The 27,543-nt window shown below is 40.1% G+C and overlaps 1 protein-coding gene across 17 annotated transcripts in view; it reads left to right on the top strand.

The window, feature by feature from the left end:
• The window catches only part of BBX (BBX high mobility group box domain containing), a 119,335-nt gene that overhangs the window by 68,654 nt on the left and 23,138 nt on the right, over nt 1–27,543 (top strand). For 16 of the 17 annotated variants that reach the window (XM_083498608.1, XM_083498599.1, XM_083498601.1 and 13 more), the window contains 6 exons: nt 5,344–5,514; nt 6,956–7,198; nt 10,597–10,795; nt 12,673–12,740; nt 17,733–17,813; nt 20,855–20,935. In XM_083498608.1, the coding sequence (XP_083354734.1) occupies nt 5,344–5,514; nt 6,956–7,198; nt 10,597–10,795; nt 12,673–12,740; nt 17,733–17,813; nt 20,855–20,935 (843 nt within the window). Of the gene's footprint in view, nt 1–1,774; nt 1,957–5,343; nt 5,515–6,955; nt 7,199–10,596; nt 10,796–12,672; nt 12,741–17,732; nt 17,814–20,854; nt 20,936–27,543 lie in introns of those variants that run through there. The other variant, XM_083498606.1, reaches the window with a different exon arrangement.

The following is a 27,543-nucleotide window of genomic DNA, read 5'->3' as shown; positions in this document are numbered from 1 at the left end:
TAAAAAAAATGTATATTAATTTTCATTTTTAAACATCACACATAAAACAATATAACTCAACGCATCAGTTACTATTATTTTAATATTATTTATACATTTGTATGCCACCCTTCATCCGAAGATCACAAGGTAGTTCACAACATCAAAATACAAAATGAGAACACAAAATACATAATAAAAACAAACCAATAACCCCTCCCAAGCCAACCACGTTGCTTTAAAGTATCAAATAAAATTCTTACAGGTCTCTTCTCTCCAAAAAATCTTTCCACATATTACTATGAGATATCGGGAAGTTATAAACACATTCATCTAGATGCATATAATAAAAAAACGGTTGCCACACATTATAAAAAAAGATGGGGATTAGAATTTCCTTTGGTTGCACAAACCTGGCACATCAGCTTTTCAGCCAGGGCTCTTATCCATGCTCTGGCGTGCCATGCTTCAATGTTCAATCCCAAGACAGTACACCACCACATAGCTATTTCCATACACGCCATTGTGAAGAGGAGGCAGTGCCACATTAAATATTCTTTATGAGCAACTGGTTGATTAGGCGTGTCCTGAGTATTCTGAGTCAAGCAAGTTGAGGAGATGGTTGTAGGTCTGTTTGGTATAATACACCCAATTCTTTATTTAGCAAAAGCCAAAATGAGTGAACAGATTTACAAAACCACCACATGTGCATGTAAGGTCCAGTGGCAATGAATATTGAGTCCATAGTTCATTAATCATTGGATTGCTTCACGTTGCACTCAGATCTGAAGCTCTCTTCCAGAAGCTTTTTTTTCAGTTTCATTCTAAACTGTGGTCTAGACATGTGCTAAGAAAATTTCACAGCACCTGACTGTTGATTCAACAAACACGGTTTATCCACATCTTTGTCCTGAGTCAACGGTATATGCTGAAAGAGAATCCAGGAATCTGGTTGTCAAATTGTGCCATTCAAGTGTTTTTTTACTAGTGTTCCATGAATAATGTGCTGTATGAAGCATCATTTCAAGAAAAAGAGGCACACAGCCCAATCCAAACACCTTTTCTTGGAAGTAAGGATACATTCATAAGTCGCAGTTTCTAATGGTGGTAACATGTGACAGTCTGCTCTGTAGGGAACATGGAAACTTTCCACACAATTAGGGTGATTTGCATAATGGATAGCTCTCAGGTGTCACAGATGCCACCAGTTTTCACATGGCAGCTGTAACTTAAAAATAGACAGTTCCTATACAGGGTCAGACAACCTTTAACACTTAATGATGTTGGACTCCCATCTGTCAAGGCAGCATGGCCAATGATCAAAGCTGATGGGATTTGTAGTCCCGCAACATATAGAAGGTCACAAGTTGCCCATCATTTTCAGCATTCTTTCTCCCCATCCCCCCTTTTTTTACTGTGCCACGAACTGAACAAACACTGGTGTTAAGTCTGCTTACATAATAAAAACAAAAAGTAGGGGCATGGCAAGTTCCCCTCTCTTCTACCACACATTTCCTCAGCTTCATCCCCACGAAATTCCACATACCTGCTGTAGGTAGTATTCAGCCATGAAAATTTAAATGGAACCTAAATGTACAGATTGGGTTTATCAGGCATGGCCCTCCAGATGTAGTTGAGCTGCACTGGCCATGTTGACTGGCTTTGATGGGAATTGGGAGTCCAGCAGCTTTGGCGGGGGCACATTGCTTCCCCATTCCTCCAGTATAATTATCAGATGCTAGAAATAAACACGGCATGGCATACTGCTGTTCTTGTGCTCTGTTTGTCAGCTTCTCAGGGAGCATGTAACTGCCCAGTGCTAGAAAGAGAGGTGCAAGACTTAGCCAAGACCTCAGTCTGAGCACAAGTCAGAGGTGAATGCTGAGCTCAAAAACAACCCCACAATTGTTGCTACAATATAACATCCAGATTACAAAAGGCACAGCGCTAACAAGTGACTTGCCCACAAACTGAGAGGTAAGGTCTGAAACCCAAACATCAAACCCTGAAGATAAATCCCCCTTCAATTAATTTAATCCAAGATATTGAAATTCCACCCGGAGCCCCCAAATCAGTTCCTTTTGCATTATTGCACCAGTTCAACTGGCTAATACCCTGTTTCCCAAACGTCTTGCGACTTGAAGGTTTTGGCTCCCGAACGCCGCAAACCTGGAAGTGAGTGTTGTGGTTTGCGAACGTTTTTTGGAAGCTGAATGTCCAATGCAGTTTTCTTGGCTTCCGATTGGCTGCAGGAAGCTCCTGCAGCCAATTGGAAGCCATGTCTTGGTTTTCGAACGGTTTCAGTAGTCAAATGGACTTCAGGAACGGATTCTGTTTGAGAACCAAGGTACCACTTTATTGTGCTTCTTGTCCCAATTCAAGATGCTGTTTTCAACCTATGAAGTATGCCTGGGACATACATACCAGCCCACACACGTTGGACATGTAAAGAGTGCTTCATTAGTAGGAGGGGAAGAGCGACACACACACCTCAGCCCTGCTCCCCAGCATCTGTGCATTGAACCTGGATGTCTTACAAAGAGATCTATGTTCACTTAGAGCTTTCAACATGTAGGCTTCCAAGCAACCAGGTATTGTAATGTAATCTGAGTCCACCAGTGTCCTACAAGGAACTTCAGTAAGGACTGCTGAGGTGTAACATTGTTGTGCCAAGCCTTGTGCTGAAGCTTCAGCAAACTCTCCCAGTGGCCTTCTTGAGAACAAAAATTACAGACTCCCCCCGCCCCCCCAAGATGATGGCTCAACATTTTGTGTGCCTATTAAAGGAGCTATAACAATGTGCCTCTACTATGATAAAATGAGTTTTCATGTTTGGGTGAAAAGTACTATGTTGCCTAACTTTTCGCGATTTACATTACTGCTAAATTTCTCATCTTTTTAATATTAACATGAACTTCCTTATTTTTGAAAAATGCAAAATAAAAATGAGGGCTATAGTTTAAGCACACAGTTTAAAAAGAAAAGTGTATGAGTTATATATAATTAGCATTTATGTGGTAATATCATGTTAACATGTCAAAAGGTTTTAATTAAAATTACATCGGCAATTAAATATATTATTCTAAAATGGTGGCATAAGGTAAAGGCAGCTCCTTAGCAACAGAAATATACGAGTCTTTTTCATGCTTTTTTTTATCTGGGAGTGAAAATGAACATTCTCATACTCATGTATGAAAACAGCTTTCCATATTCACATTTTGCAACCTGCCTTCTCTAATCTGGGCCTTTTTTATATGCATTTGCGAGCTGACTATTTATAAAAAATAAATTTATTGGTTTGGTTTTTTTGAAAATAACGTCTCCCTTAACAAAAAACTTGGAAGTATACAGCATAAAAATACACAGTCAGTAGGCTAAAGCATAGAATATGATTTAACCTAGAGCAACCAAAAAAGTTGACTGCAAAGGTTAAAGATGGTTTTTCTTATTTATGCAATCAATACAACAGTACCAGTCATCTGAAACGAGTCTTTCTGTCTCTAGCTAGTCATATTTTGTTGGTCAGCTGGGTTGGTCACCAAACCCAGTTAAGCCAATTTGTCCAAGGCTTTCCAAAACCAGGGTATAACAAGTCTTAACTGCTAACGACAGATATCCAGTAAGAGATTTAAATGAGAGATCAGCATTCTGGCTCTGAAATATATTCAGTAAAGTTAACCCAGCAGACTGCATGACTTGTTGACCGGTGTTAGGTAAAGGTATCTATGAAAACCCTGTCTTTCAAAAACCTGACACCTTAACGTAATACCACCATTTATGCTGACATGTTTCCTTCATTTCACATCCTTGTGAACAAAATGGTTTAAGAGAAAGTTGCATGTGTGCAAGATAAAGAGTTATGAAGTGCCATTTTTGCAATGTTTTTAGGACTGTTTATTTACTGGGCCATTTCTTCAGGCTCTCCTGTGTTAATATGTTTATATTTAGCACAAAAGATTTTTAACCCTGAAACACTGTGGGTAATATTTCCCCAGTGCCATGAAGTTCAGTAGGGAACTGAGATACCTTGCTCCAAAGGAATAAATTATAACTTAGTGAAGAAAGTAATGAATTGCTACCAAAGTCACCTGTGTATTGGGGAACTCGTGTAAATATGTTAGGGATGCCCAAATTAAAATACTTCTGATTGCATATGAACAGCAGGTGCATTGAACTTTCACTGAAAAGTTATCCAGTTTTTGAGGAGCATAATGATGACCTAAAGTTATATTTCTAACTTTAGCTTTAAGTATTTTTAAGGGGTTTTTTTGGTTAGCTCTAGGCAAAAAATCCAGATCATACTATCAAATGCCATTATCAGATAAAGCAGAAAACCCTTCCACTCCCTAGCCAACTAACTCTTAAGCAAGAGCTCCTCTTATAATCCTGCTGCATACATCATCCTTCTGTCTAATGTGACTAGTGGTGTGACTTGGTTAACTCTGGCTAGTGAATGAGCGGACAAGGAGGCTTTATTGTGAGAGATTAGCATAGAGGAATTCAGAATGAGGAAGTTACTCAAGCAAAGGTAGAATACTTCTTTCCTTTGGTAATACATCTTTGCAAGGTTGCCTGCATTTCTAATTACAAGGTGAATGCATCCCAGATACCTGAAGATCTTTTTTAAAGCTCAGAGTGTTTTGCGAGATGAACCGATACAGTGAGAAGTACGCACCACTGGATTCAATAGAACTTGCACTCAGGAAGCCATGTACAGAACTACAGTCATGCTGATCCTAATAAAATGTGTCTTATTCTATATATTTCTGCTCTTTCATGGCAAATCTGTATGATAGATCAGTGGTGGGCAACTGAATCTGGTTCTTCCAAATGGAACATTTTTCTGTCAACAGAGGAAGCATTTTTAAGGGACACTGGTTTGTGGGGAATGGCCTCATGGACCAAACTAGGATACATATTGGGCCTAGTTAGTCCCAAGAGCTGAAGATTCCACACCATTGTGAGCACTTGAATTTCCCTTGGAGGTGTTGCTTATGGGAGCTGTCACGATGAGCTTCTGGGATTCAAAATTTACTACTACACCACTAAGTGCATCTTGAGACATCATAAAAAAGGAAGAAACATCTGTCACAAATCCATAGGCTGCTAGTAGTAATCTGGTAAAACAAATGTGTGCATTCTCCTACCTATTTTGTACTTGGCTGCTCATGCAGATGTTCCACTTAAATCTACAGAGCTTATTCATTCATAACGTAGTAGGACTGCATCTGTCAACATCCTTTGGGTAGCATATTATGTATTGGGGATTGAGATTAATAATTCAGCATTCAGTAGTAAAAGCTGAAAAAGTGTGTTCAATAGCGTATTTGTTTTTTATGGGAACATTTTATTTATTTCTGCTAGGTCACAGTAATGAAAGGCAGCAATAGGAATAAAGATCATTCAACAGACGGAGAGGGTACTGGGAAACGACCAAAGAGAAAGTGTCTTCAGTGGCATCCACTACTTGCAAAGAAAATCCTTGACTTTTCAGAAGAAGAGGAGGAGGAAGAGGACGAAGAAGATATTGATAAGGTGAACCTAGGTTGTCAAAAAGTAGAGCTTTAGTATGATATACATTGAAGATTTGTTGCCTGTGCAAGCCTTCTAAAACCCATTTGGAAATCAAATTCATAGGTTTTTAAAATATCACTCAGCATGACTATCGTGGTTTGCCCCCATTCATATTGAGTAATATCTAAAAAGAGTATCTTTTCCAAATGTTGGACGAGCCCCACACTGTATCATGACCCTAGGTCCATGTAGTCTAGCATCTTTTTCCCAACCCTGTGTGCCCACAGAGTAGCTCATGAATGAAACAACTCTATCCCATTTAGCCATCCAGAAGTTGGTATGCAGATACATAGGTCTTCTGAATACAGAGATTTTGAGCTATCATGGCTAATAGCTGCGGATAGGACTATTGTGCATGAATTTGTTTAATCATTTAGTAGCCATTGCCACATTCAGCAGATTCCAAAAGTTAATTATTTGTTGTGGAAATGATCATAAATTACATTATTTTTCATAATAATTCCTTTTTTAAAAAAAAAATCCCACCCAAGGCAACTTAATAAACTTTAAAATAATTAACTTTAAAATAAAACCATTTAATACCCTATATTTAAAACACATTGGGGTAGTAAATATCTCTTTTGCCCATCCACTAAAACAAGTGGGCATGCTTCCATCAGCAAAATTGTTCAGTGCAACAATTTAAAGCACAAACCAGTGCAGAACCTTAAAACCATTCAGATCACAAAAGCATTTTAAACAGGAAGACTTTATCTACCTGGTTAAAGGTAAAGGGACCCCTGACCATTAGGTCCAGTCGTGGCAGACTCTGGGGTTGTGGCGCTCATCTTGCTTTATTGGCCAAGGGAGCTGGCGTACAGCTTCCGGGTCATGTGGCCAGCATGACTAAGCCAGTTCTGGCAAACCAGAGCAGCGCACGGAAACGCCATTTACCTTCCCACCGGAGCGGTACCTATTTATCTACTTGCACTTTGACGTGCTTTCGAACTGCTAGGTTGGCAGGAGCTGGGACTGAGCAACAGGAGCTCACCCCGTTGCGGGGATTCGAACTGCCGACCTTCTGATCGGCAAGTCCTAGGCTCTGTGGTTTAACCCACAGCGCCACCTGCGTCCCTATCTACCTATCTACCTGGTTAGAAGACCATTAATGAGGGGGCAAGACAAGCCTGCCTTGGGAGGAAGTTCCATAGTCTGGGCACAGCAAGATAGATTTCTGTCGAACCTCACTTCAGTCTCTGAGCGGAATCTATCTTTCATCCCACAAAGTGTAAATGCAAAGCTAATGTAATATTATTTGCTCAGACATTTTGCTGAATTGATTGCTTCACTGCAGGGGATTTGCAGGTTTTTAACACAGAATATTAAGTTAGATGTTGGAGCGAATAACTAATAGACACGAGAAATATCCATTACATCTGTAGAATTTATATTTGTAAAATAGGTCCATCTTCTTGGTGCTGATGGTCTTGAGCACGATGCTGACGAAACAGAAGATGAGGAATCTTCAGAGCAACGAGCTCGCAGGCCGATGAATGCATTCCTTCTGTTCTGCAAACGCCACCGTTCCCTTGTGCGGCAAGAACACCCCCGTCTGGACAATCGTGGTGCTACCAAGATCCTGGCGGATTGGTGGTCTGTTCTAGACCCTAAAGAAAAGCAGAAATACACCGACATGGCCAAGGAGGTACCCAGTGACATTATTGTGCCACATGTTTAAATGGTGAACATTTGAAAAACAGCATCATGCTTAAAATCCCTTCCTCCCCCAGTCTGTGTCAGGTTTTGCAAGGGAGAGGATTAAACAAGAATTCAAGAAGGAAAGGAGCTTCGTGACCAAGCTAAACAGTTCAGTTTATACATTTCATACAGTGTTTTTTATATCGTGTTACTCTGACCTGAAGTACCTGATTCAAAAAAGCAGGATTACTAAATTTTTACTAAATATACATTTTTTTTGGTCTGGATACCCTCCTTTTACAGAGGCCCATTCCCATTTTAAAACCCAAAAGGTGTTCCAGCAAATATGTTATAACTGGTTTCTCAAAAGCAAGAGAAATACCTGTTTTACTTTCTAATATTTCCCTTTCCAAATTACTGCTACTGAAACAGACCCAAAGGGTAGATTTATTTTAATTAAGGGTTTTCTTGACGACTAGCTATTTGCTGGTGATATGCTTTGAATTCTAATCAGACTTATTTTATTAAAAAAGAAAAATACCTTGCAACAACTTGAGATGTTAGAAGAGCATACTTTTTTAAACCAAAGACGATTTTACCTATTTAATTTAACAATAATTTGATAACCTAGACTACCATAACACCTGATTTGGCTCTCTAAACACTAACGCTCATTGGCTACATTAAAATGAAGGGAAACTACTGCATATCAACCTGAGCAAGTTGTGCTTCCTTTTTCTGGTTAATTGGCTGTAACTTTTGATAGAATACAGATAATTGAACTATCTTTGTTGCATTACATTCTTCATTAAATTTTCTTTCCATTGATATATAATTTCATGGTATTACTCCAATAAAAGTGGAGTTGTGAGCCATCAAACCTCAGAAATACACTTTTTCCAAAAGGTTTTCACAATTTTGGCCACTAGTGTACCTTCACTGTCAGAGGCAGTATGTTTCTGAATGCTAGTTCCTGGGAATCACAGGTTGAGATTGTGCTGTTGCTTTCAAGGCTCGCTTTTGGGCTTCGCATAGTTGACTGCTGTGAAACAAATGCTCGAACTCCAGTAAGGAATGATCTCCCTGCAGAATTTATAAAACTCATATTTATAAAATTCTGCTGCAGGGAATCTCTCCTAAATTAATCTATAAAGGCAGCAGATAAGATCCAAAATACAGCATGCCTTGATAAATAATAAGTCTTTCACTATGCAACTGAAGTTCAGTTCAGGGAAAGCTTCTTGGGGACAGTGTTTCATACCTGGTGTGATACAATCAAAAGCCCTCTTTATATTTATTCCGAATCACCCCGTAGTGGATAATGTCTTTAGATATTCTTCTTTATTGATTCAGAATAACAAAAATAGTTTTCATTTGGTTTTTTTCAATACTGAAATTAGGGACTTATTATTTCAGCTGGTAGTAAAAAAACAACAACAGTAATAATAATGGAATCCAGTAGTGATCTGGAAAATTGGAGAGTTGAATTTATACGACAAAAATGTCTTTTGGGATTTTTAACTTCCCCTTGAACCTTTGTCAGTGGGGAAGAGGAACAACTGCATAACACTCCTGTGAAAAGTGACAATTAGAAACTTCTAACAATAGTGTGTTGAAAACTGCTATGCCTGTGGCGATATGATTCACACAAACCCTCCCTCCCAGGCTTGGTTCTGAAAGCTAGTCTCACATTTCTCTATTGAAAAGGAACAATATAGCCAAGTGTGTTCAGCTCAGTAACATTCATTCCAAGAATGTGTATGAGACGTGCAATTAAGCATATAATTTTTATTCTTTCTGTAGTTTAGCTGTGCAATAGCAGTAATTATGAACAAAAACTTGCCACTGGGTCCTCTTAACAATTTTTTCCTGGTAAAGCATTGATGAAAATACATACAGGAGAGAGAGGGTTTTCTTTTTAATTGCATTTTAAAAATTGTAGTTATAATTTGGCTTCATTATGAACACTACCCAGACATAATGCACAGCTTAGAACGGTGGCCATACATTGTGTCTCTTGGAGCTAGCCCTCAGGTTCAACAAGGCTATTAAAAAAAAAAGATATTGGAGCAAGCCCAAACTTGTCAGATCTGGTCTACACCTAGCTCTCTATATTGCGACCATTTTTTTTAGTATGGGCGAGTGATACAAATATTTATACCTTGTAAGAGTAATTAGGGAAACCTGACAATTTCACTTTCATTAGCTGAATGGTCTGAAATTTAGAAGCACACCAAGGCTTAAGTTGTTCTTCTACCCAAAATATATTGGATAGGGCTCAGTGCTTTCAACTCAGACTAGGCATACTGTAAATGCAATAGGCTATCTTTGTGATCACATAGCACAACATTGAGAAACCTTAATCAGGGACATAAGAAGAGCCCGCTGGATCAGGCCAGTGGCCCACCTAATTCAGCATCCTGTACTCGCAGTAGCCAAGAGCTGTGGGAAACTTACAAGCAGGACCCGAGAACGAGAGGAATCTTCCCTCTAAACCACCCCCCTTCAATTAAAATTTGTCAGTCTTGGTCATGTTTCCTGGTGATAGTCTTCAGGTTGAGACGAAATTTTTCATTTATTTGTTAAGAAATGAACATTCTTTTTTAAAAAAATTGTTGGTATAGTGCAGGTGGTTGAGAAAAATAGTTGAGCCATTGATGCTTTGAGAAATGTTTTTATGGAGTAGCTTGGCAATCTGAGATCATCCATAAACTCATATTTTATAATACAGGTTTTATAGCTTTTCTGATGACAAACATAAGCAATGAGTGCAACCCTGTGCACATTTATATGGGAGTAGCCCCCTTTTGACTTGAATCAAAATAAACATTCAAATTGTTGTGTATTGCATATCCTAAAACCAGTACTTTGTAAACCACTTAGAAAGGTTTTGTATTGGCAATTGCCGCATTTTTCGCTCCATAAGACGCACCTAGTTTTTAGAAGAGGAAAGCAAGAAAAAAAAGAGCATGTGAGGGAGAATATCCCCCTCCGTGCTGGCTCCTGGCTGCTCTCATGCAAGTCACAGAGCCCCTCAGACAGAGGGAACTCTAAATAGGTTGTTCTAAAGCCCTCTTCCCCCGCCTCGCCTCTCCCCACCTGCTTGCGCGGGCACTGCCATTAGGACACTTGCACGGGTGGTGTGCCACGCCCCCCCACTCTGGAAACCAAAGCCCCCAGCTCTGCCGCTGTCAGGGACCACACATTCACTCCATAAGACGCACAGACATTTCCCCTTACTTTTTAGGAGGAAAAAAGTGCGTCTTATGGAGCGAAAAATACAGTAAGTGGTGTATAAATGTTATGAAACAAATAACTATGAATACTAAGTTGTTACATTTCCCCAAGGTTTTCTACAAAACTGTGCTGTCTCTTGACGCAATTTTTTCCCTTTCCCCTTCATAGTACAAGGATGCATTTATGAAAGCAAACCCTGGCTACAAGTGGTGCCCGCCTACAAATAAACCTGTGAAAACCCAGTCATCTACTGTTACTAACCGGAAAAAGCTGTGGGCTTTCCCATCAGAACCTGCAAAAGATTTGCCAAGTCCGAAAAAGTTAGTGAAGACAGAAGAAATGCCTCAACTGAATTTCGCAATGGCAGGTTCGTTCGAGATCTCTGTTGACATCAAGTCCCAAGTCTCTGGCCTACAGTACGTACGTGACTGAATCAGGCCTAGAAGTCAGAGGTTTCAACTAGATTGTACTGTATTTCATTAGAGTCAATGGGAATATTTGTTTTATTATAATCATGTACAGTGGAACCTTGGTTTTCGAGCATCCCGGAAGCTGAACAATTCAGAACCCTAACACTGAAAACACAGAAGTAATTGCTTCCATTTTTGAATGCACCTCGGAAGTCATTTTTTTCAATGGAATTTGCCAACCACCCAGTGATCCTCGGTTTTCGAATGATTCGGAAGTCGGAACAGTCTTCCAGAATGGATTACGTTCGAAAACCCGAGGTTCCACTGTGTTATTAAAATGGGTTGATTCCTGCAATCATTTTGTAATAGGATGCTATAGGGTTGTAGATATCCTTGAAGCTGTTACTCTTTTGTAAAACATGCCTTCTATATATTTTAATGAGTTATAAAATACATAGTCAGTGGAGCCCCTCATTCTAGTAATGACTTCAACATTTGATCCTGTTACATCCTCTTATGGTACAATGTTCACACAGTACAAAATACACAGTCCCTGTTGTGACTTCCTTCCTGGCTATGGGATGGATACAAACAAAATTAGTCATGACTTTAAGTCCCATGATTTCAGTGGGAACTGACTGTGACTAATTACTCAGTGGGATCCAACGCTGTGTATACATGGATAGATAGTACCTGTCGCATTTTCCTGCATGATCATAGATGGATCATATTGCTGCAACTCTTCCTACCTAGGGCTCTTTTAAGCTACTTAAATCAGCTTAAGTTAGATGTTTTGAGCAAAAAATTATACATGAGACATTTCTTGTGTCTTTAATAAGTAATTTCCAAATACTGAAAATATGTTTAACTTCCAATAGCTGCATAGGTAGCGGCACTGGGCATAAATCATGTTTTGCTTCACTGTTAATATCGAATGGATCTCGAGAAGTGAAAGACTCATGATGAGTCTAACCAAATACAAGTTACAATCCATTTGAAAACACAGTCCATTGTGATTGGAGGGAAGGTGTATTTTTGAGTGGCAGGATCTAAAGATACATGTTGCAGGTGATGGTGTGCAAGACTGCTTCAGCAGAGGGAGCGGGGGTTGAGCAATGCCTTTTTCAGGCATTCTATCTTAATTTCATGGGGCTAGAAAGTGGAGCCATGTGCCCACTATCACATGCCCACCAGCCCTTTCCTCCTCCTCCGCATTGGTGGAGACATCTGAGGGGAGCATGCTAATTGCATGGGGTTCTAAACAGGGAGACCTATATGAGTTTTCATTGAGTCCCATTGTCAAACTTCCCTTCCCAGCATGGGGGAGAGAGAGACTTGAGTGTGATCCCATGCAATCCCATAGTCTTGCTTCAAATAGAAATTGTAGAGTTGGGAGAAACCACTTGGGTCATCTAGTCCAACCCCCTGCAATGCAGGGATCTTTTGCCCAATGTGAAGCTCAAACCCACAACTCTGAGATTAAGAGTTTCAGGCTGTACCAACTGACAGTTGTGTGCAGGAGGCTGCCTGAAGTTTCTTGTGTATATTGTCTGCACTTTATTGTAACACTTAAAAGTTACCAGCACCAGACTGAGATTTTCTGAAAAGAGTGACTTTATGAATAGCTTATCATGATATTATCAAGACTTCCTTCCCACTCCATTTTTTAAAAAGATATACATTGGGGGGGGGTGTTGATTCCTTTTAAGTAGTCTTTCTTAAAAGATGTAATCTTTATAGTTGCTTTCAGTGCTGTGGCTCAGTATGTTTAAGACTCGCTCAAGCTGGCTCCAAAATAAAACATTTGTATCAATATATTTTTATTCTCTGATAGATCCTACACAAATGGGAGGCCTCAGTATGCTACTGTTAGCAGGAGAACATGCCTTGACTGCACAAGAGGTAAGCAGCTATCTTGTCTGCTTCATCCTTTCATTAATGCAATGCATGTTTGACAGATATGTATAGTAATGTAACTTCTGCTGACAACTATTTGATAGGTTTTGTATCTGCAGTCAGTGATACAGTTTTGCCATTCTGTAGCTATAGAACCTAATCATTTGTGCCAGTTGTACAATGTGAAACACTTTGGTGTCAAGTACAGTGGTACCTCCAGTTGTGGACAGGATCCGTTCCGGAGCTCCGGTCGGATTCTGAGGTTTCCGCAACTGGAGGTGCCTGTTCTACATGCGCGGCGTGATAGAGCACTACTGTGCATGTGTGCGTTCGAAACCCAGAAATAAACTTCTGGGTTTGCCGCGTGTGTATCCCGAAGGATACGTAACAAGAGGGGCACGTAAGCAGAGGTACCACTGTATTGCAGAATCAAGTCCTTTATAGCTAAAGAGTTTCTAGTAAAGAGGAACTATAATCAAGAGGATGTATCTTGAGTCAAACTGTCTGTGAATGTAAACAGTTCTGTGAACTTAGAAGTCCCAGCCTTGAGAGCAAAATCCATTTACATTGTATATCGTCTGATACATATTTGTCCTTCTGCCATTTATAATTTGAATACCATAGAGCAGTGATGGCGAACCTTTTAGAGATTGAGTGCCGAAACCGCTACTCAAAACCCACTTACTTATCGCAAAGTTCCAAAACGGCAATTTAACCGTATATCTCATTTTTTCTGTGTGTTTCACGTTTCTTGTTTATGACTGCTGTTGTAATAAATAATCCTTCATAAAAGTTACTGCATTAAATTATCTTTCTATTGATGTATAATTTTGTGGTATAACTCAGTGCTTTTTTCAAAAAATATGTTTAGGGGTACACTCAGTTTTACTCAAGAAAAATCACCACCGGGGGAAAAATACAGTTCAAATTGGGGAAAATAAATACAGTGAAATTCATCTACCGTTAAATTCACAAAATGTTCAGAGGTATGCGTCCCTTTGCGTCCCCACAGAAAAAACCCACTGGTATTACTCCAGAACCAAGTAGTGTTATGAGCCATCAAACCTTGGAAATACATTTTTTCCAGAAGGTTTCACAATTTTGGCCACTAGTGTACACTGGAGGGCTGTACTAAGAGCCACCCTCTGCCAATCTTTAATATAAGATAATGATTGTCTTCGTGCGCACATACAAATATATATAAATAAATAAACCCAGCCAGATGGGTGGGGTATAAATTTATTTTTATTATTGTTTTTATTATTATTATTATTGCTGTTGTTATATTGTGCTATTTTTTTGGCTGCCGTTTGATGGCTTCCTCCATGGAATGAATTTTTCTGTTGGCTTCTGCGGGAAAGCCCAGAGAACATGTAAACCCAGCAGCCCCTTCTTATGTTGCCGTCTAGATGTGCTTACTGACCTGGGAGTTAAGCCCTGCTGAACTCAAGGCAGCTTACTCCCAAGTCGGAAAAAACAGACTGGCAGAAATCAATGCCTGCTCAGCCCCTCGTTTGCTTGCCAGACCCTGATGTCACAGGCTTTGGACGGCACATGCAAGTCCCCCCCCCCCCCAGCATGAAAGCTACTGCCCTGCTGGGGCAATGGTGTGCGTGCCCACAGAGAGGGCTGTGAGTGCCTTCTCTGGCATGCATGCCAAACGTTCGCCACCAGTGCCATAGAATATTTAGAATAATGTGGCGGAATATTTGGTAGCATTATTTTAAATGCAAAAAGCATTTAAAAATAAAGTTTTGTTGTTGTTTAGTCATTTAGTCGTGTCCGACTCTTCATGACCCCGTGTAAAATATAGTTTACATGCTATTAAATGCTGTTAGATCCCACTTTCCTAATCAACACAGGTAACTCAAAGCTACTTAAAATACTGTTGTAACAAATAATTTTAACTATATTATCTCAGCAATATTTACTTCATTTTACAAGTGTGGGTTGGGACATTGCCCACACGACAGCACACATGAGCTTAGAATCAGGAGTGTTGGGCTCACAGCTCATGAAGTTCACCGCCGTACCACAGCAGCTCAGTTTAAAGTAGCCATCTGCCTGTTTACATTTCACCAACTTTGCAATACAAAATGTATTAAATCTGGCAGCTTTTAGCACATACATGTTGAATTTCTGTAAGAAGTAGAATGTGATTTTGTAATGGTAGTGGCAAAAGAGTATCATGGTTCAATATAAACGCAATAAAATTTTGTAGCGTCTTGTGCTTCAATCAATCAATCATTTATTTATTTATTTATTTGTATGCCATGTTTCCAAACTAAAAACATGTTCTAGGTGGCTTACAATGTATTTTAGAAACTACAGCACAACAAAGATACCAAAAGTAGTCATACACAAAACATAAAAAATAACGCAGACTGAACAATTTCCACATAAATCATGAGAACAAAATAAAGATACAAAAAGATGACAGCAACAGTCCCCATAAACAACAAACCCCTGTAAACAATGCCCCAGCCCAAGATTCTGTTCGGCAGCTTCAGCTTTTATAGCTGGAGTCAACCGGCCCTTGCCTCTCAGACCAGGTAGGAAAAGGCCTACAAGGCAGGGAGCAGATCTTCCAGGGCTCAAAGCCAAGATGATGATGATGATGATGATGATGATGATGATGATAATAATAATAATAATAATAATAATAATAATAATAATAATTTATTTATATCCCGCCCATCTGTCTGGGTTTCCCCAGCCACTCTGGGCAGCTTCCAACAAAATATTAAAATACAATAGTCTGTTAAACATTAAAAGCTTCCCTAAACAGGGCTGCCTTCAGATGTCTTCTAAAAGTCTGGTAGTTGTTTTTCTCTTTGACATCTGGTGGGAGGGCGTTCCACAGGGCGGGCGCCACTACCGAGAAGGCCCTCTGCCTGGTTCCCTGTAACTTGGCTTCTCGCAGCGAGGGAACCGCCAGAAGGCTCTCACAGCTGGACCTCAATGCCCGGGAAGAACGATGGGGGTGAAGACGCTCCTTCAGGTATACTGGGCCAAGGCCATTTAGAGCTTTAAAGGTCAGCACCAACAATTTGAATTGTGCTCGGAAACATACTGGGAGCCAATGTAGGTCTTTCAAGACCAGTGTTATGTGGTCTCGGCGGCTGCTCCCAGACAGTCTCTTAAGCAACTTTTTATGGACTACAGGCCACTTCATCAGATGAAAATTATGTGAATAGCTTGCTGGTCTGTGGGGACAGGGGAACATTTGCAAACCTAAGATTTAACTTGAATCATTTTACATGTAGCTTATATAGTCTGTCCTTCACTTTTACAAATACCAGGTACAGAGTATAAACCAAAGAAACCAGAACAGTAAGCCATTCTGAACAAATAAAGACTGCTAAAAACAGCATAATAAGCGAATCAGCAGCTTAAAATGCCTGGGCAAATAAATAAGTGTTAACCTAGTGCTGGAACAATGACCACATCAGCCAGGCAGACTTCTGAGTGGAGGGCATTTGTGGCAGCTTATGTAGCCAGAATGCCATGAGTAGGAAGTAACATGGTGCTTGTTAAGCCCTTGTTTGCAAGCCTGGTGTGTCTACCAGCCATTCTGACAAATTTCTTATGAGAAATCCACTTTCACAGCAACTTCACAGCTCCTTCCCAAAACATTCTGGGCAGACATTTGGCTGGCAAGTGAAGCATGCAGTGGTAAAAAAAACCCTTTTCATTTTCTTCGAAGAATAATCAGGCTGACATTAAGGAGGCAGTGTGTGTTTGAGTGTTAAAAGCAGACAGAAGGCCATGTTTGCTATCCTTTCTTTACATTTAATAATACATGGGCAAGAATTAAGTATTATTCTGATACATTGACTTCGTATTTCTTAAGGCTTAATCTGATTGCATTAATGATATTCATCTTCTCAAGAGTTGTATTAACAGTTGTTAACTACGCTGAATTTTTAGGAATCTCTTATTGCCTCATGATGTGAGTGTGAATGCGTTATATCGTGTCCCAGCCATGAAAATGAAATGTAGAATCAATGCTGGTGTTTGCACACTTGTTAAGTGTCAGCTATGCCATTATACTCTTAGAACAGATTATATTACTTGATTTTTTAGGGCATTTTTCTGTATTTAGCTCATCACAAACTAATTTTCCCCTTAATGAATGGATGGACAAATGAAAGGTGATCTCTTATGTGCATTTCGTACTTGGTTCCTCCCTCCAGTCTTCGGTGCTTTCCATTTTTCTGCATACCAGTGGCTGCTTTGTGCTGGCAATGCTACTAAAAAGGCAAATGGCGACTCGTTTGCATATGTACCTGCCTGCATGCAGGGAAGCATGTAATGCCCATCCTTCCCATTTCTGATCTCTTTTTCATTTTAAATTCTGCAGCTCTTTCCACGCTCCTTATTTTACACGTATTTCTCTATCCCTTCTCTTTTCTAAAATTGGCTTCTGTTTCCCTAAAGCATTCTGTTTAAATTTCTTTTGGCTTACAGTGCTTTTGTACACTTTCTCCTCCTTAACTTTTCAGTTCTTTCTTTCTCTTTGCTCCTTCTTTTCCCCTCATGTACTTCTAATCAAACCCAAAACCTGACTATTACTTTTCACTGTTTCTTTTATCTGTTGTTATTCTACAGCTCTGGAATGCACTGGCTACATGGAATGTGCTCCCTATCGATATTCAAGCAGCTCTGCCAATTTTGGTTCTTAAGCAGCTTCTAAAGAGCAATCTGTGCTCTGAGGCTTTTCCTTGCTCATTAATCCTTCCAGGTTTCCCTTCCTCTTGTGACCATTTCCACCCCCTCCACTTTTTTTGTCTGATACATTGTAAGCCTCCAGGCAGGGTTTGTCATTACTTTTATCTCTCCTATGCCATTTTGATTTGAAAGTGCTTTAGAAATAATAATATATGCGCACACCACTTAGCAGTAAAAGCCTGCAACTCACAGGCAGGCCCCTTTCTAATTGACACACGAAGCAGAATGTAGTCCCTAAAGTTTTCCCCCCAATAATCGTTGTTTCAGATTTCTTCAAGTACATGCCATTCTGATGCATCCAATTCTACTGAAGGATGTCTAAAGTCGCCGTTGTTTCAATTTGCTGAGGTGAGCTTTTTCTAATTTCTGGGTTTTTTGGTTTTTTAATAAATAAAAAAAGAACACTAAAGGCTTTCAGATAAGCTCCAAAAATGCTTTAGTTAATTTATCATGCATTTCAACAGTGGTCACATACATATTTACCTGAGGATCATGGGTGACTTCTGCATCTTTAATGGCACTTAAATATAGTTAATTAATTAAATGCTTTACATGATGCATTGCATTAGGTAGGCATTCTTGAGCAGAAGAAAGAATTTCTTTCGTATATTTAGTCGAAAGCATCCTGAAGCCAAAAATGTGCCAGCTAAGGACATATTTATTTAATTAGCAGCTATAATGGATGCCCTCTTCAGGCATCAGATCTTGACAAGCTTCATCAGGTGACTGTTCAGGTTAAAGTGTGGAAACACTCTTTTCAGTACTAAGTCAAGGTCAGGACCATCCATTAGCATATTAGATAGATAGATTGTGCCCTTGTATGTTGTCAAATCCTGTACTGTCAAATCCTAATCATCTTTCAGCATATAACCGAGGGCCAAAGTCACAAATCCATTTTTTGAACATGTAAGCAGCCTTTAGCATCTCCAGATACATGCTCATTGGTGAAGGTAGTGTATGAACCAGGCATTCAGTTCTCATACTTACAGAGCTGCTCCTCTTCAGGGAGGGGTGGGGTTGCGTGCAGGCTTCGCTCTTTCCCGCCCTCAGCGGGGGGGGGGGATCGAGACCCCCACATCCCTGGGGAGTCCCGGCACGCATCACGACCACAGTCAGCCAATCTGCTTGGCGGTGGGGGCGTGGCAAGCCACATATAAGCAGCTGTGTGGCCGGGAGCTCCTCCTCCTGCTCCAAGCTTCCACGGATCTCCTGCCCTCCCTCCCTTCTTTCGTTGATCACCTTGACCTTGATATGGACTTCAGTCGGTTGCCTGTTGAAGCGGCCTGGTAGGAATTTTCCCACTTGGCAAATTGGCACTAGCCACTTGGTTTTCGCCTACCTCGTAGCTAATCGTCACAACTTTATAAGGTTTAGTGGTTAGGCATTGGAAAAGCTTGGTTTATGGGAGGGGAGGTTGTGGCCATCACCTACCCCTCCACCTTAAGGGTATTCCATTAAAGCAGCCTTTCTCAACCTGTGGGTCCCCAGATGTTGTTGAACTACAACTCCCATCACCCCCTAGCTAGCAAGGCCAGAGCTCAGGGATGAGGGGAGTTGTAGTCCAACAACATCTGGGGACCCACAGGTTGAGAACTGCTGTGTTAAAGGAACCCGGGGTTGTGGTTCCTGTCCGAAGCCCGGGTAGAGCCTAGGGCCATGGCACGACCTTTCCCGTGACCCTGGGGGAGACCAAGTTGATGTACCTCAACAGGGCTCCCCCTACAGGTGGTTGACCATTGTAAGACTTTCTGCATGGCGGGCAGGAGTCAGATATAGTCGGTTCGGGTCCAATGCCTAAAGCCAATACCACTCACATTCTGTAACCAATAAAAGTTGTGGCCTTTTTTCAGCCGATTAACCTAAAATACTTGTGTCCACGTGTTTTTATTCACCAAGGGAGGGGGTGTGGGGCCTCGACACGCAACAGTACCATTTCCAGCTGCTATGAATACAGGACTTGCTACAGTGTAAATTATTTCCTACACAACATATTAGACGTTAGTCATGACTAAATCCCACTGAAATAAATAGAATTTGAATTCGTTGCACCAGAAACCCCCACTCCTTTGTTTTTGATGTCTTTAGTTGTGGATAATTTTTTCTGGATGCTGCTCATTGCATCGGCCCATGAATGTGGGTACCTGGTCAAGGAATGTGTGAACTGTGACCCTAAGGTGCTGGTGGAGCCCCATTAAAATGTTCAACCCAAGCACAGTTATATAAATGCAATCTGAAACACAGTTAGTTACTAAGGATTAAGCACCACTGAATATACCATCACCATGGGTGGCAACGCAAGAGGCGATGCAACAGGAGACCTGTGGAGCCAATGTGAGCACCACTCAGTGATGTAGCAAGCAATGTAGTATTCACAATTATGTAGCTTTTTCTCAGAAAAGCTCAGTAAGAGATTAAGATGCGACCGAAGAAGAGAATACAAACATCAAAGTATAGAGGGTACCCAATTTTTTTACCCCCAAATATTATTTTAATTAGAAGCCATTGTTTCTAATAGATTTTTTTCTCATCTGATATCAGAATACCAAGAATGTGTGGGTAGTTGGCACAATCCAGCCAAGAGTAAGCACTTTTAAAACACCAATTATTTTCAATGGGTGAGTTAAGTATGTAATTTTAAGCCCCGTTGATTTCAATTTGAATGTTAAGCATGTGTTTAAATCTTACCTGTTGAAATCAATGGAATGTAAAAGTGTTTCACTTTGACTGGATCGTGCTCATTATTGTCCTGAAAACAATCCAGAATATCATAGTATTCCAAATTTCCATGGACATTTTTGACCAGATAGTTAAGATTGCTGTTAACAAGTTTCCAGCTAGCACATTTGAACATCTCAGCGGTGAAAAATGAAGCCAGAATCATAAGGCTCTCATTTAAAACTTCCTTGTAAATAGGTTTCTTTGAAATCAGTGGGGTTTATTTCCAACTACTCAGTTCAAAATAATATTGCTTATTTTAGTCTGAAAATTCTGATTTCTTGTACAGTTCTTTCAGCATGGTACTGATCATTTTGGTGCTTTGTATGCAATTAGTGTGTCAGGTGAAATGCTTAATTTGCATCTGTCAATGCAAGGGATCAAAGCCTTTGGCTTAGCTCCAAGCCATGTGATACTTTATTTAATATTACCATTGTGACTTTTCATTGTTTTATTTTGTTGCTCTGATTATGGCAGAGGTTTCCTTATGAAAATGATGCGTGTGTTTTTCATAGTTTGTCATTTACAATCCATTAGAAAAGTAACTTATTCATACCACTTTGTGTCCTGAAGAGCGACAAGTTTTGCCATTTCTGCAGAACATGAAAATCAGATTTGGCTTAAACACTGTGTTCTAATGGCTTTTTTTTTTTTTTAATGTGCCCCCCTCCCAGATTTCTTCAAGTCCATCACAACCAGATGCCCCTGCAGATTCAAAAGAAAGGGAGGAATCAACACTATTTCAGTTTTCAGAGGTATGACAAATCTGACTTTAAAAAAAATAGAAATACAGTGTGATAAAGCAAGATGGCTTCAAATGTTGCCGTCCTTCTGAAGTACACAAGCATATAACAAATAGTTTCTCCAGCAGGTTTAATTTTTATAATGTGCTAGATACAACTGATATGTGGAAGTACATAGCAATGCCTCCTTCAAGGAAGTAGGATTTCCCCCACAGAATTAGGCTGGAGACTCTCTGCATGCAGTCATCGTGGGACAAGAATGAGCCCAACAAGGGGCTGCGTTCACACATTATGGTAAACCATAGTTAACGTTATACTGGGAACTGTAAGTTGGCTCCTACTTGGCTCCTCCATTGGCTCTGGTGGGTACAACAAACCATGATCCCTGGTTTATTGTTACATCTTAATTAGGGATTGTGGTTTGTTTTACTCCCCCAAAAACACAATCAGGAAGCCAATGTTTGTTTTTGGATCATGGTTTGTTGCTCCCACTTGTTTTTAGGAGAGGAGAGGTTTTCCACCTTAGTATGACTTCTCATGAGACTGCTGTAGAGCTTCTTTCAGTGCTAAGGCTCAGCTGGTAAAGAAATAAGGTAGTAGTAATAAAAAGAGTGTACACAGTGTGCTTTCCCTATTATCACTGAGTAACTTAAACTAGCAGTTATTTTTTGGGAGGAGGAGCACACTTGTCAGAAACTATGAATTCAGATAGACATGAGCCCCAGCACCTTTCAATTAAGAAGATCCTTAACGTAAAGGAGGTGGTGGGAAAGATCAAAACACTTCAGTAAAATACAAGATTCTTCTTCTCACAGGTGCCTTCAAGTCTCTATCCTACCTTCAAAATGCTGCCTGTGTTCTAACCCCCCACCCAAAAGAAGCGCCTTCACACCAATCTGTTTATTGGGATAAATAGGTCTAAATCAGTATAAGGCAACTGCTTTGATTGTGAGGAAAGGCATCATACCTATATCATTCTCATCCCTTTTCTTAATTGCTACAATTAGTATTTCTAAAGTCCTTAAGTTTCTTGACCAAAGGATCAGTGGTTTTGCTTGGTTGTGAAGGGGGAGGTTCTATGGCAGTGATGGGGAGCCTCCCATGATCCCAATTAGATCCTACATGTCATGTTCTGGTGTGATGCTAGATTTCATGGAGAAGGAGGCAAGGCATGACAAGCCAAGGCCCCTTTGTGACTAACTAGATTCTTAAAGCCCCTGATCTAGAGACAGGCACTCTTTTGTTCCCTAGCCTACTGCCTTACGTGTTTCCTGCACTGCTTGAGGTCCTGGGGAAGGCATTTCGTTACTCCACCTCAATGAAAGGTTCCTGTGAAGGTTCCGACTCTGACCCTGTTGATACAGGAGGTTCTTCCTGATTTCTCATGTTCTCAGGCTCGGTTGTTTCCTGATCTCTATCAGCAGACTCAGAGCCCTGCACCTGGTCTGGCTCCTTAGCTGGCAAATCTTCTGCCTCTGACGCAGGAGTCTTGATTGCTGCCAGCCTCTGGGGTCATGACACTAAAGGCCTCTGGATTTGGCCCACGAAGCTGTTTGGGGCAAACTATGCAACCTTTCCCATAGTTCAGTCTGCAGCTGCAGAGTGACGATTGACAGGAGCAGCTTTGGAAACACCTGGGATATGACATCAAGCGATTGATAGGGGAGCAGCCCTGGCCACCTGTCAAAATGGCCATGGAGAGTTGGCCATAGAAATGGCTCCCCATCCCTGTTATTTGGGTTGGAAAGGAGGTCCTGGGGAAGGGAAGCTGCGCTCTGGACATCCTTGTAGGGTGTCATTCATCCTTTGCACAGACTTGAGCTTCTGTACAGTACAGCCTTGTAGCTGTATCTCTCGTTAGCCAAGCCTACATCATCGTTAAACCAAAGGAACAGTATACTGAAATCGCTGCCTGTGATTTTCATCCCCCTTAGCTTGACTATATAATGTAGCTATTCAAGGCACAAAACTAAAATATCTTAAGTTTAAATAAAAAATCAGTTCTGGGATGAATTTGCTTCTGAATAGCAATATCCCAGGAAATGATAAAGTAGCCTCTCATAGCCTCAGATGTCTGTCAATGCCTATGAATTCTGCTGGAGAGCACTTCTCTCGTCATCGCCAGGAACTGCTGCAGCAGAGGCAGTGAAGGAAGCTTCAGCTATACGTACATTTCTCTTCTTTGTGTTACGATCATGAATTTAGTAGGCTGCGAAGATATGTAGCACACAGTTTGGTGACTTACTATGAAGTTTGGTGCTAGTGCAGTGTTGCAAGTCCTGGTGTTAGGTATATGCAGTGCTTTTTTTCTTAAAAAAAAAAGTTTAGGGGTACTCTCATTTTCCTACTCATATTGAAATGCTGCAGCTCAATGAGGCCAAACTTAAATCCAAAAAATGTTTAAGGGTTTGCGTACCCCCAGGAGAAAAGCACTGGGTGTATGTAACTTACACAAGATGTGGCACTAGAGCAGCACTGCCACAAACCGTTCTGCTAACACCCACATCAAACTGTGCTCAGGGTTCCAACCTTTCATTTGAGGCCCCTACTCAACATTCAAGCATTGCTTCTCTCTGTTAATCACAGAGCACAAGATGGGGGTGATTCGAGTATTGCCACTTCTTCTTTGTGCTCCGTTCCCATGATGCTCCAGAAACATGGATATATAAGTGCTGGAGAAGGGAAATGAGGAACAGGATCATAGAATTGTAGAGTTGGAAGGGACCCTGGGGTCCTCTAGTCCAAACCCGGGGAATGCAGGATGACATGGTTACTTATTGCAGCCGCCTTTGCTTAACGTTTTAATCTGGGCCAAGGGCAGTACCGCAGCAAGCACAACATCCCAGACCCACATTTGCCTGGGTAATGCAATTGTGGGCATAGGAGGCAGCATTTCGGGGTAAGAATCAGAATAGATAGGTGCTTAGCCCACTCTGTGGCTGTGTTCACATCTCATGTTAAACCATGGTTAATGTTTAACTCTGGTTTACTATGAACAAGCAACATGGTGGTGCATGCTACTCAAAAGTCCTTGCTCCACTCCTGGCTATGTTGGGAGCATGACTAAGGGGATATTTCCCACAACAAACCCAGACTAGGGAGGTTATTTCCCACAAACGCACCACAAAAACCAACCTTTCCCAACCACCTTTTATTTTAATCATCAAATTATACGTAATAAAATACCTTTTAAAATATTTTAAAGCATATTGGTAGCTACACTAAAATAAAGCCGTTCCCTATTTCAATTATAAATAAAAACAAAGCTACAAGGATATCATATATCCAAACAGTCAATACTTTGTGAATCCATGATGACAATTAGGTGAAAAAACCTGTTTTCTTTTACAGTAATCAATACACTTTTGCCACTTTACCAAAAACTTACCTTGTCTCACTTCTCATTCTTGATATCTTAAAAAATATGTTCTTAGCCATAGTTGCATACTCCAATTTTTGTCTCTCCATTCTTTAATTGTTGGTGTTTTATGTGATTTCCAGTATTTGCATAGACCATTCTAGCCACAAGATAAGAAACAAGTTCCTTACATTCTGAGATAACTTACTGTTTTACCGTATTTTTCGCTCTATAAGACGCACCAGACCACAAGACGCACCTAGTTTTTGGAGGAGGAAAACAAGAAAAAAAATATTCTGAATCTCAGAAGCCAGAACAGCAAGAGGGATCGCTGCGCAGTGAAAGAAGCAATCCCTCTTGCTGTTCTGGCTTCTTGGATAGCTGCGCAGCCTGCATTCGGTCCATAAGACGCACACACATTTCCCCTTACTTTTTAGGAGGGAAAAAGTGAGTCTTATAGAGCAAAAAATACGGTACATAATTTAAAAGAAAATGAGCAAAATGAAACATTGTATCTTAAAATATTTACCACTTGGGTTTTAAAATCATTTTCCATTTTTTAAAGGGAAAAAAAGCATATCTCTACCACATATGGGGAGAATCTTTCTTTTTATTCTTCCAACATAAAGATAAATAATTTTTATTCATGTTACTTATCTTTTATGGCTTAATTTGCAATCTACTCATTATTTTACAATTATCTCTTAATTCCTGCACATAAAGAGAACTTAAAAGCTACTTTCAAAAGATTTTCACATATATCCATCAGGATTCCGCCCGCCGCCCCCAGTATTTTGTGCCCATTTCACAATATATTATTTTAGTTGTCCCTGTTCTGTGTCACGTTTAACCAAAAGTTTATATATCTTTGCTAATCTATGTTCTTTAATCTTCACAACTTTCTTTTCCAAATTCTGTATGTTCTCTCCTCAACCCAGTTTTCCTTTGATATTCTTGCACTAATGATCTTACCTGACAATATTCAAACCAATTAGGGGCTTTTGCCCTGCATTTTTCTTCTAACCTCTGAATATGAAACCATCCATCCTGCTTTTCTAAAATCATTAATCCTGAATAAATTATTGTTCTTCCATGCATGAAATCCCACCTCTACATTTCCTTTTATCTATTAATTTTTCTAAAGGAGACTTGGTCATAACAAATCTTTAATAAATCAAATAACAAAAAAAAATATTATTAATAGTCTTCGGTCCAAATTTCTTATCTCCCCCAAGTAAATTATGTAATAAAGTTCCCAAACCCTTTCTGAAATAACTGAATATGGTTCTTTCATCCAATCTACTAATGAGTTGAAAACAAACCTTGGCCTCAACTCATGGTTTGATTAGAAAGAAGGAAACAAACCACGAGCCCAGAATTTTATTCAGTTACTTATTTTTAATTGTTTATTTAGACCATTTCCATACCACTTAATATATAAAAATATAAGCAGTGTACAGAAAACTAACGCAACAACAAAAGACAGCTAACAAATTTTACAAAAATACAGACAGTTTCATATGCAATGGTTGCATAATACAAACTGCTAATAAACATAAACTAGTATCAGTTCATTCTCCTTCCGAAACAACTCACCTCTCAGCCTCCTGCATTTCCCCCAGCACTCCATCATCTACCCGGTCTCCCAGCCATGGCGCAAACAACCACAGCTTACTCACTAGATGTCATAGAGAAGAGGACATCTGGAACCTGCTGACGTTACCCTAATCTCTCACTCCAGACTTGCTTTTGCAGGCAGGCCCAAAGCTTCCTGAGGCTGCCCACAGCTTTGTCCCATTCAGCAAATTCCACACCCAGTCCCAGCCTATAGCAGGTTTGGTGAAGGATGGGCAATGGAGCGCTCCTCCACTCACAGCTCTTTCTTCGGCCTCTGCACACTTCTCCAGCTACTTTCTTTGAGTGCCACAACAAGCAAAGGCGTGTGGTTTGTTGCTCCCAGTATGGCCAGGAATGGTGAAGGAGTGAGGCTATAGCTTTTGAGCACACTGCTCCATGTTGCATCCCTGTTAAACATTAAGTATGGTTGACTGTGATGTGCAAATCAGTGCCAGGGCTCCCCTGCCATTGCTCTCTCAGGTGTTGCTTTCCCTTGCTCAGATGTCCTCCTCTTTCCCCCATTTTTTGGGGAGGAACATCAGTGAGTGCATGAAAGATGAAGCGTCTTCAACAGTCTGTTGGTTCTCTCCTGCAAGCTCACCTCTCTTTGCTCTCCTCTGCATTAATCTTACAAGGCCTATGTTGCTTTATAACACATTGCTGTGCTGTAAGGTACCAGCTGCCTTGAACAAGTTTTAGAAGTTGATGCAGCAACAGTTGCTCTTTGCAGACACCCATAGGAGTAATTAAAAAAAAAAGTTTATACTTTTCAGGTATATACATTTCACTGATTTCACAATCATTTTAACATCTTAAAACTTGACTTCCTTCCCCCTCTTTCTGCGGTTCCTTAAATTTATTTTTAATACCTTCTGCATATCCAAATTAACTTAACTTACTCATTTATTTATCTTCTTTATATATATACTCTTACGTAGCTGCAGGTTATTACAATAATCATGCCCGTGTTTTTATCTGTTTACAATTTATCTGTAAATATTCAACAAATCTCAAAGGATTAAAATTAAGATGATAGCCAGAAAACTTTGTTTGTCTCATTATCTAATTGAGAAGTACACTTAATTCACCTCTTGAAAATGTGGCATTACAAATTGCACTCTCAAAATTGCTTTATAGCCTAAAGCAAAGTTCTCATATCTCACTGTATTATAATTTGAATTTATATACCGCCTTAAAGCTGGATGTCACAGGGCGGTTCCCAGAATCACTGTAGTGATTCTCCCTAGAAAAAAGTTATTTTCGAGTCTCATCAAGATTTATTCATTTATGTAAAGGATGTCTCAATTGCCCAGCATTAAAAAAAGAAAATCATGGCGATTACAAAAAAAACCCCCAAAATAAATGCAAAATACAAAGTTAAAACGATAAAATTACATCAAATCCATCTGCAAAACTATCAGGAACAATATCCAACAATGTTGCTCAGAAAAGTGCTGGTTGAATAAGCAATATTCTGAGGAGGCACCTAAAAGAACAAATTAACAGAATGAAGATAAGCAGTCCAGCTTCTGGTCTATAATTGTGTCTGAAGACAGGCAGAGTAAGAGGGAAGATGCCAGCTGGGGCAGCCATCTTGCTCTTCTACTGAAGTCACCATGCTGGCAGAAAATAATTGTTCTCTGCT

The sequence above is a fragment of the Podarcis liolepis genome (genome assembly GCF_965112155.1).
Source record: "Podarcis liolepis genome assembly, chromosome: 4".
NCBI classification, from domain to species: Eukaryota; Metazoa; Chordata; class Lepidosauria; order Squamata; family Lacertidae; genus Podarcis; species Podarcis liolepis.
The sequence above is the reverse complement of the archived record's forward strand: the minus strand, read 5'-3'. Positions and strand labels throughout refer to the sequence as shown.